Source organism: Suncus etruscus, chromosome 12, assembly GCF_024139225.1.
Source record: "Suncus etruscus isolate mSunEtr1 chromosome 12, mSunEtr1.pri.cur, whole genome shotgun sequence".
In the NCBI taxonomy this organism is placed as follows: Eukaryota; Metazoa; Chordata; class Mammalia; order Eulipotyphla; family Soricidae; genus Suncus; species Suncus etruscus.
The window spans coordinates 32071746-32082920 of NC_064859.1; the positions used below are offsets into that span (position 1 = coordinate 32071746).

At 35.5% G+C, this 11175-nt stretch overlaps 1 protein-coding gene across 4 annotated transcripts in view; it reads right to left on the bottom strand.

The window, feature by feature from the left end:
• EHBP1 (EH domain binding protein 1) overlaps window positions 1–11175 on the bottom strand; it is a 291044-nt gene that overhangs the window by 69646 nt on the left and 210223 nt on the right. For all 4 annotated transcript variants that reach the window (XM_049784722.1, XM_049784723.1, XM_049784724.1 and 1 more), the window contains one exon: window positions 808–955. In XM_049784722.1, coding sequence (XP_049640679.1) covers window positions 808–955 — 148 coding nt within the window. The remainder of the gene's footprint in view (window positions 1–807; window positions 956–11175) is intronic.

The following is an 11175-nucleotide window of genomic DNA, read 5'->3' on the forward strand; positions in this document are numbered from 1 at the left end:
CCAAGAAGAATGGATGAGACTTTTCTTTTTCTTTATTTTGGGAGGTAGCCACATCTGGTAGTGCTCAAGGCTTATTCGAGGCTCTGCAATCAAGAAACCTTCTGATGGTACCTGGGAGACCATCTGGGGTACAAACCCTGGTCAGCCATTCAAGGCAAGTGCCTTTCCCATTATACTATCACTCCATAGTATATGGCACCAGGATATGAAATGATATAAAACTCTTACATTATTAGGGACCAGAGCGATAGCACAGTGGTAGGGTATCTGACTTTATTGCAGACCCGAGACAGACCTGGGCTCAATTCTCGACATCCTATAAGGTCCCCAAGCCAGGAGTAACCCCAGAGTGCTCCAGGTGTGGCCCCCAAAAAAACAAACCAAAACAAAACCAAACTTACATTATTAAGTTATAATGCCAAGAACATTACTAAAGCTACTTTTAAAATATTTTGTTCAAAGACTCACTACTATTAGATCTCAATACTGAGATATTGATAGCGTAATTGTATTATGCTTCTACTAATATAATCAACATATAATTACAAAACAAAATTGAAGAATTTTTTCCTAAAACACAATTTAAGAAAGTACTTCTTGAATATGTAGAAATTAAGACAAAAGGTTGATTTGGAAAACAACAGTTATTTTCTAATTTATTAGTCTTCCTTTAGGTTTTTTTAAACACATAAATAAGTAGAAACTTTATGTATTTGTTAAAACATTTTGAAGAACAAAAAGTTGTAAAAGGTCCACTGTGGATTTCTGCGGAGTCTGTAGAATATGATTCAAAATTCTTTAACTCACCTCCAGATGCCTTTGACCTTTCTTTCAACTTTTCTGCAGCCATTTCACCATAGCTCGGAAGTTCTGACATCTTCACTCCAGATCGAGCCTCTGCTATTAGCTGACGAGCTCTCTCTCTCAGCTGCCGACGTCGCTCTTCATCTTGCTGCTAAGATATATTGAACAGTTGCCAACTCAGTAATTGACAGAAATGCAATTTCATTTTCAATCTGATCATCATGATAGTAACTGGTTTATAGCATGGTGCTTGGCCCACATTATAAATAGGATGCTCTATATCAGTTGGATGTCACATCATTTTAAAAAGACATTTTAAAAGCATATTTAAAATTTTTAAATGGTTAAAATGCATACTAGCTTTAAAGAAGGCTTGACTACACGTTATTTATATATAGTAGAAAATATGTATCAGATATACACATAAAATAGAAGAAACTATTATTAATCAGATAAGCAGAGTTGGGGCCGGAAATGTAGCTCAGTAGTAGAGTATATGTCTTGCCTTGGTGAAGCTGTGTTTGATCCCTGGCAACAATAACAAAAACAACGACATACATACAATTAGGCTTCTAGAAAAAAGTACAATTTTTATAACAAAATTTCAATTAATAATGCATTTTTGTTGATTTATTTTTAAGCTATACTTGGCAGTGCTGGGGGCTATTCCGAGGTTGGTGCTTAGAGTTTGCTCCTGGCAGTGATCAAAGGATCATGTGGTACAGAGGAATCAAGCTCTGAGCTTCCAACACATAAAGCATACTCTCAGTCCTTTGAATCATTTCCCTTCCCAGACATAACACCATATTAAGTTTTAAGAATAGATGTTAACTTGCTATATTCTCATAAAGGACAAGCACTGGCTGAGAGATGTCTTTGATAACAGAAAATGCTGTTATAGCTACTGATCAAATATAGGTAATAGTACTTTCATGGTATTAGAATGGGAATGTTCATTAAGGTTATTGCTACTGGTAGCTGTAAAAGAAGAACTGACTAAGTGATATACTTGCCACATTCCTACTTCCCTTGAATAAACCTGAGAAAAAAAAGTAAAACTGAATACATTTTTTGACATTTAAAAATAAAAACTATAGAGAATAAAGTAACAGGTTTTTTTTTTTAAATAAAGATTTTAATTGTGATCAAAGAGTGAATGACAAATCTTTCACAGCAGTATTTAATTTACATAGTGACAATGAATCAGGGCCATTCCCACCACCACCGTTGTCCTCCCTCCACCTCTTTTCCCAGCATGTGTCCCATATCTCCCCTTTGACCCCCGGAGTGCTAGAGAAACTGTTCCCCTCTGTGTATAGCTTGTTGTAGATAGGGTATCTATTCTGTTGTTGACTAAGTAACAGTTTTTTTTTTAATCAACTAAAAAGTTTACTATAAATAACCAAATAATCAATGAGATACTGCTTTATAAGGTTTATAAAGCATTATTATGACACAACAAAGCCTAAAATAGCCTAGCTGCAAAATACTTTTGCAGAGTTATTGTCTCTTAATTTCTCCTAACCTCTATAATACCTCATATTTATACAGAATTGTTTATACTATGTAGTTTTGTGCACTTGTGGATTTAAATATGTTATTTCCTCTTTCTGGAATGCACCCTCATTTCTTGAAACTCTTCAAATTTCAATTTAAATTTATTAGCCTTCCCCTGGTAATCCTTCTCTTCTTCCTATGTTGTGGAAAAAGTTGTCCTTTAAGGGGGCCGGAGCAATAACACAGCGGTAAGGCGTTTGCCTTGCACAAGGCCAACACAGGATGGACCTTGGTTCGAATCCCAGCACCCCCTCTGATTCCCCTGAACATGCTAGGAATGATTTCTTAGTGCAGAGCCAGAAGTAACCCCTGAGCACCACTGGGTGTGACCTCACCCCCCAAAAAAAGTTGTTCTTTCCAGGTTATTGTAGTCTTCAGGTGGGTATGATTGTTGGTGTGTATATTACTACTTAAATAAATCTTATTGGGGAGTGGGGAAAAAAATCTTGTCAACTGGGGACATATCTTACTGGTATAGGGCCTCTCTCACATGCTTTGAATGTAATGTACTCCTATATTCAATATCTTTAAAAACAAAAATATTAAAATAATACTTGTCAAATTACATTATACTCAAAGAAAAAGCTGCAGATTTCATGTTTCTTTAGTTGAGCCCGAATGAGTAAAATTTGTAATGGAAGTTGGCAATTATGTGGGCTACTGCAAGTGACACTAGCTGGTTAAGAATAGTAAAAAGTCAAGAAGAGACAAAAACATATATTCGGGCAAAGTACTTAGTATAGTTTTCCTAGACATAGGGGAAGAAAATAACAAAGACAAGGCAAGGAAGAAAACTGAACAGTGGGTACAGTAGGGCTGAAGAAATAGTATTGGAATTGGCCCAGTATGTGACCAACTTTGGTTTGATTCCCAACATAGCAATATTTCCTTGATCACTTGACCCCTGAGCACAATTTGTTGGGCCCCGATGTTGTACCCCCACCCCCAAAAGATGTATAGTCATTTCTTTCTATTCTAAAGACAATGAAGGTGAACAACTGGATTGTTTGTCTTTTTATTTCACCTTTTGTTTGTTTAAGGAGCAAAACCAACAAGAGGTAAATTTGAGAGAGATGAATTTGGCAACAGAGCACAAGTAAGATTGGCAGAGGCAGATCAGAAGGAAACTATTTAGAAGGTTTCTTATAATAGTCCATGGAAATTAAAATAAGAGGGTGATAGCAATCAGAAAGGAAAGAGTTGAGACTTAAAGTGAATAGACAGGAAGGAAAAAAGGAGTGGACCCTGAAGCTTAAAACTATGGTAAGAGGCAGTGCTAACCAGGAAAATGGGGAGCAGAAGATTGACAATAAGGTAGATGAAGAAGAGGAAGAGGGAGAAAAAAGATGAAAAGGAAGGCGATGGTGAAGAAGAGGATGAAGATAAAGATGAGAAGGCTGAGGCAGCTGCCATCAAATAGGCAGCTGAAGATGATGAGGATGTGGATACCAAGAAGCAGAAGACCGAAGAAGATGACTAAACAGCAAAAAAGGGAAACATCAAACTTAAAATAAGGTCACTGTGACCTATTCACCCTCCACTTCCAGTCTCAAAATCTAAATGAGGTCACCTTCAAATAGTCCTCACCACCCACAGGCAATGTCACCAGCCCACCCACCCACCCAACCAAAATCACACTTCCAAGGCCCTGCTTTTTTCTTAAAAAGTACTTTAAAAGGAAATTTTTTATTTTTTACATTTTTTATATTTTTGTACATATTGTTAGGGTTAGCCATTTTTACTGATCACAGGATGATCATACCAGCCTATGGAGAGTTCTGTCCCACTCCGACTTTACTTGTGGTGTGACCATGTTCACAAGCCAAGAATAAACCTTGAGCACTGCTGGGTGTTGCTACAAAAATCAAGGGTGTATATGTGTGTAAATAAAATACACCCAAGGGTATATATGTGTGTAAATAAAAGAAACCTATTTGCAATGTGAAATTCAGGATTAGATACTGGTTAGGAAAGACCAACTATAAAGGATAGTACTTAATTTATTAGAGAAATCTGTATGCATGAATGCATGCATACATATTATATTATCAAGTACTAACCTTAATATTAGGTTAATATGTTAATCTTAATAATAAATAACAATTCTGACAAAATACACTATCATATATGTATAGAAATAGATGAGTAATTACCGAATGTCAGGACTGAAATAATGTGATAGTTTTGTAAAACAGCTATTTTTGTTTTCTTTTATTTGTTTTCATTTCCTAATTTCCTATATACACATGTACTACTTTTGTAAAGAAGAGTTATTTCAGGGAACAAAATAACTATTTTTAGCTATAAAAAAAGTTATTTTTAGGGAGCCAGAGAGATGCGGAAGGTCAGTGGATTGAATTCTGGCATCCCATATGGTCCCCTGAACTTGCCAGGAGCGATTTCTGAGTATAGAGCCAGGAGTAACCCCTGAGCTGGGTGTGACCCAAAACAAACAAACAAAAAGTTATTTTAAGAGAACAAGATAGCTAAAAGTATTTGAGTACATGTACTACATATGAGAGACCTTGGTTTTTATTCCCTGGCACTGCTTGCTCACCTGAGTACTGACAGGAGAAACCCATGAGCAATGAACTGGAAGAAGTCCCTGAATATGACTAGGCATAACCCTAGAGCCCCCTAAAGAAAAATTATTGAAGAGGCCAAAGGAATATAACTCAATGAACTAAGCTCATGCTTTGCATGCAGAAGGCCTGTAGTCAATCCCTAGTACCACCACGTGGTCTTCTGAATTCTGCTAGATATGATGTTAAGCACTCTGTCAGGACCACCAGAGCTCCCCCACTCCCCGCAAAAAGAAATCTCATCTAGTAAGGTATAACACCAAGGGCTAGAGGGTATACCTGGCATGCCCAAGGCGCCACAACCATATAGTCTCCTAGCATGCCAGTTGTAACCCTGGAGTTCCCCAGTACCACTGGGGAGCCCCATTCTCCAAAAACCTAAAACCATCAAAGAAATCAACAAAAACATATTTTGGGAGCCAAGAATAGTACAGTGGTTAGGGTGCATGTGAGGCACTACCCTACTATACACTTTATCTGGGACTTGATAACCAGTACCACATAGTACCCCCAAACACTACTGATGAGTCTGTCCTAGAGGTTTCTGAGCACTGCCAGGTGTGATCTTTGAGTTCCCACGAATGCCACAGGGAGAAGATGGGTATCCCCAGAATCACACGGCCCAAACTGTGCCACATCATCAGGTCCTTGATTTGAACTACCTTCAGGAGGCCTGTCTTTGAAATCTTGGAGAGAAATAAGATGAAGCTAGATTTTTAATCTTGAATATGTGAGGCCCTAGCCTAATCCTAGGCACTGGAAAAAAATGAAATGGGGGAAGAAAAGAAAAGAGGTACTGTATTTGCCGGCGTATAAGATGACCTTTCAACCCATGAAAAACTTCCCAAAAGTCTTAAAAGTAAGTTACTTCTTAAAAGTAAGAGGGGTGCGGATCACTCGTCCCTGAAGCTGGAATAAGTTTCAGCATGCCGTATACCAGCATATAATATGACTCCTGACTTTTAGGAAGTTTTTCATGGGTTGAAGGCAAATACGGTATATGATTTTCTGAAGTGAGCAGTGGTTGTGGAAAGGACAAAGGAAGAGAAGACTATTTTCTTAGAAAGTTGTGGAGATTAACTTGTGATCTGACAGTATGCTTAAGATTGAAGAGAAAAGAATACAAAAATTCTTAGTTCACTGTTAATATTCCTGAGCTTAGAAAAATTTAACAGAAACATATAAGAAAGGAAATTCAAGTTTGATAATGATTTTGGTGTTGGCTAATATTTATCGAGGTTTAATGTATGTTTCTATATTCATTACCTCGTGAAATTTTCACAACCCAATTTTTACCCTATGAAGATAATTAGCTTTAAAATACAAAGGTCACATCATAACTGATGTCAAAGCCAGCAGCCCAGCACAGATGTGTCTTACTCGAGATCCTTTGCTCTGAACCAGCAAATGATATGATTCCCGAAGTATCAAATTACATAACCAATTGAGGAAAATTAAGCTTTTACTAAACTTTCATCTTTCAAACTTAAAAAAAGTTAAGAGCACTAATAAAAACCATTATATGCTATGCCTCAGGCAACTAGGTTTAAGTGAATTTCACTGCATGAATAATAAGTTCTTGCAGAGCTAGAATTCGAAGATTCAGACTAAAACTAAGTGGTCTAAGTTCATCTCAACTGAGTTAAAATAAAATAAACGATTCTACATTTCTGAATATAAAATCAGAACCATTTTTCCCCCCTCAGGTTGTCACCTACCTTGGCCTCCATTTCTTCCACAATAATACATTCATCTACAATTATTTGAGAGTTTACCAAGAGTACTATTTAAAGTAGGCTCTCATTAGTAAAAGCAACTCTAAATACTAATTAGGGACACTTTATCAATTTCCATGTAAATTGTTTGTTTGTACCTATTTATCCATCATTGTTCTATATACAATAGAAAAAAAATGCAAATGAACAACTCAGAATGCAGCCCTAAAGGGACTTTCTGTTTATAACCATTAGCCCAGAGGTGTGCTGTAATTCAATTCTCAAGTAGCGAGATTTAGCCTCATTAACAGACTGCAAGGGCAGGTTACAACTCATAAAACCCTACAGTAAACAAAGTTTATGGACACAGCAAAAAATCTTGAGCCTGATTGACAGAATTCTAGTTCTCTATCAGATTGTCTTGATTTACTTTTCTACTAATGTCCTAACACCACAGGGACAATTCTGCTTGGGCCTCAAGCTCTCCAGTGGGAAGACACATTTGTTTTCTCATCCATTAACTTCCCTTAAGACAAAAAAACAACTGAAAAAAAAATAGAAGTTAGTTGTTAAGGGCAGAAGGCTTGTCATTATTGTAATTGATGATTCAACCAATTTACATTTAAAGGGTAACACTAATTTCCAGATTAATTATAAACTGAATAATTTCATTTCAATTTATATATAAGTGCCATTGTAATGTCTACATCAACATTTTAAATATACAGCAAAAAACATATGCATCATTTTTCCTAATCAGACATTATTTAGCTTAAAAGGCACAAAATGATTTTAGAGTAAGGGTGATGATTATTTCAATGCTTTTTGTATAGGAATCAACACAAATTACACAGTATGTCGATAATAACTATTTCTGATAATTAGGGTTTGCCTAAACCTACCCGAGTACAGAAGTATCTTGTTTATGTTTTGACCATTCTCACTAAAAGATGATAGGAATGCAAAGAAGTATATAACTTTTTATATATATCTGTTGAAAAAAATAGTATTTTTACTGGAGTGTAGCAATAACTTGGAAGATGCTACAATTAAAAAGTACTGGGGTTAAAGAGAAAGTACAGCTGGTAAGGTGGTATCAACCTGAGATTGAGCTTTGATACCCTATATAATTCCCCCCAGCCCCTTTGGAAGTGATTCCTGAGAAATGAGATAGGAGTTAGTTATAGAGGGAGGAAGGATAGGAGGTAGGAAGGATAAGAGGGAGGAAAGAAGAAAATCTGAAAAGGTTTATATATATATATATATATATATATATATATATATATATATATGGTAACATTCATTCATCTATGTAGCTGAAAATTTTTTTTATTAAATTGAGGTAGTTAGGCTTCCTGGATTTGATGACCTTTCTATATATATATATTTTTTTAGCAGCAGACTTAATTCTGTAGGATGATTTAGGCTTTCTGGTGCTGGGCCCGGAGAGATAGCACAGCGGCATTTGCTTTGCAAGCAGCCGATCCAGGACCAAAGGTGGTTGGTTCGAATCCTGGTGTCCCATATGGTCCCCCGTGCCTGCCAGGAGCTATTTCTGAGCAGACAGGTGTAACCCCTGAGCACCGCTGGGTGTGGCCCAAAACCAAAAAAAAAAAAAAAAAAAAAAAAAGTCTGGTGCTGGAGATCAAATCCAGAGCCTCATGCATGATCATATTATGGAGCAATAACTCCATACCCTAGATAGCTTAGCTTTTTCAAGATAAATGTAGTCTTTAGTAGGTTTGGTGAAGACAGATTTAGGGATGGATACATTCTCAACATGAGTGTTTTTTTCCAAGTTAATTCTAAGCAAATACCCCTTCTGTCCCTTTATGTTTTCACATATTTGTTGTATCATTTGCTAACAACTTAGTGAGACAATAATTACCTCTGACTTGACAGAAACCATATCTCACTTAAATATAGCACCCAAGGTCAAACATATTGTAAGTGGTACAATATGAAATAAAATATGTATATGTATTACTTCAAAGGATTGGTCCTAGATAGTATATAACTGATATTCAATGAATTTTCCTGAGGTGTTACTGCTGATTTATTTAAAAAAAAAAACTTATTTTCTGATATTTCAGCTATATTCCTCCATCCTGCCACTGAATACAGAGAAATGAAAAGAAACAAGATTTTTTTTTTTTGGTTTTTGGGCCACACCCAGCTTTGCTCAGGGGTTACTCCTGGCTGTCAGTTCAGAAATAGCTCCTGGCAGGCACGGGGGACCATATGGGGCACCGGGATTCGAACCAACCACCTTTGGTCCTGGATCGGCTGCTTGCAAGGCAAACGCCGCTGTGCTATCTCTCCGGGCCCAGAAACAAGATTTTTTAAACAGTTCTTTTAAACTTAAATTCTTTTCCTTAAATTATGAGATGTGAGAAAATGTGCTGAATATAGCACATTTAAAGCTTTACTTTTCTCTTTGCAAACATTTCAAGATGAGTCAAAAAAGTCCTGTTCTGGTGAAAAGTATGTTTATTTCAATATAATGGTTTAAAATATTCAAATATAAAATGTGGATAGGGACTAACCACTTTGGACATAAGCTGAAAAAAGTAATAGTTCTTTCACAACAAGTTTTCAAGACACCAGTTTTTTTTTTTTTTTTTTTACAATTCTGAAATAGTCCACAATCTTCCATAGATGATGCACTAGTAAAACTTGACAATTTAAGAATAAACTGTTCAAGAATAAGTAATGTAATTCCTTGTTTCCTTTCCATAAAAATGTATTGGTATGCAATTTTTATATTTCACAGTTCACCGACATCTAGGCAAGCTTCCTTCCACTGCTTCAATGATGCTACTTTTAATTTTATCCTCCTTAGTCGTAGTAATTAAAGTGATCAGCAGTGGCATCCCAGCGGCTCTGACATAGCTACAACCCCTTAGCGGACTTTTGCTTTTAAGAGAAATGAGAAGGCTAGATTTCATTTCACAGAGAACAAGAAAATTAAGTTTCTCCAATCCTCAACTTTATTCAATTGTTCTTTCAACAGCCTTTGGATCTTGAGACTTAAAGAAAAATGGCTGCCACAGGGGGTCCTTTTTATACTAGCCACAAATATCACTGACTGACATTACTTTAGCCAAATAAGTCATGAATTTTTGAAGGTGAACTAAAATATTAAGATTGTGTCTACATACATTTTCATAAATTAAACTTTAACAAAACTAAAAATATATCATTTGAAGAAATGTAGTAAGCATCTTTGCTCTTTGGAAGTCTGTGTATAAACAATGAAACAACAAACCAATTTCTGTCAATGAATTCCAAATTATTCCCCACTCTTAAAAATAAAATAATTCTTGTGTTATCTTGAGTGTTTTCTAAGTTGTTGTAATTGGACTTTTATTAACTGGGATAACTACATTTTAACTTATCTATTTTTTTTTTAAATGGGGCTTTAGTACTGCTAGTATTTCACAGGATTGTATTCATAAAGTGGTCCATGAAATTCCTCAACTTTGTAGTAAACTAAGAGAAAGAACTTGACTGCCACCCTTTCATCATTAGACAGGAAGCAAGGGTCTGTTATTAGTCATTCAGAAAGGAAGAAAAAAAGAATTATGTGCTTGTCCAGAGGCAAGGATTACCAATATGCACCTATTCAGTTGAAACTGAAGATGGAATGAAAATAAATAAAATTACAAGATTTTTTAAAGGTTTGGGTAGACATATTTTTCTGCCAACTTGATCAGTTCTTGAGTGAATAAATAGGATTTAGGGTGAAACATTAAAACTGGTTAGCAGATCTTTTCAATCCATTTCAAACTTTTCTTATGCTGGCTTGTAATATAAGCAGACATGCTTATAAATGGCCACACCTGCTCATTTCTCTGGGGATGCCCTGATCTCTGTTTCTCTAACAAAGAAAGAAAGGGGAAAAAAAATCAGCCTTTCTTGTTGCAAAACAGAGTGGAAAGTCAAAATCTTTCTCAAGTTTGCCCCATCTGGTCAGATTAAATCTTTGATCAGCCCTGGGGATTACATTTATTTTTTTGTAATAACTACTAAATTTTGGATTGGTTTAAAATACATAGACAAAATATTAAACATCACAGTGAAGTTTGAGGACAAGCTTTTGATATAGAAAAACAACAGAAAAGAACAAATTCAAAAAGGATGTATTTTTGATCATTTTGGTTTCATTAGAATTCAGTTCACAAAACTGAACAGACCACATTCAAGTTTCTTATGCACATCTTTGTTTCAAGATAAAGCAATCTATTATATTTTGTTATAGCATCTGTTTTGCTCAAGTGCTGGTATACCATGAATACAAAAAGAATTCTAAATATTAGAGTATAATTTAGTTAATTATTATTGCTAATATGAACCTGTATCTTGAATCAATCAGGTTAAAAACATGATATTCTGAGGCAATGATCATTATCTTTCACTCATTAAACTACTATATATGAATTTTTATTAAATATATTTATCTCAAAATAATTATTTTAGGATTATAAAAGCTTATGTTATGGGTTTAGAAACTTCAA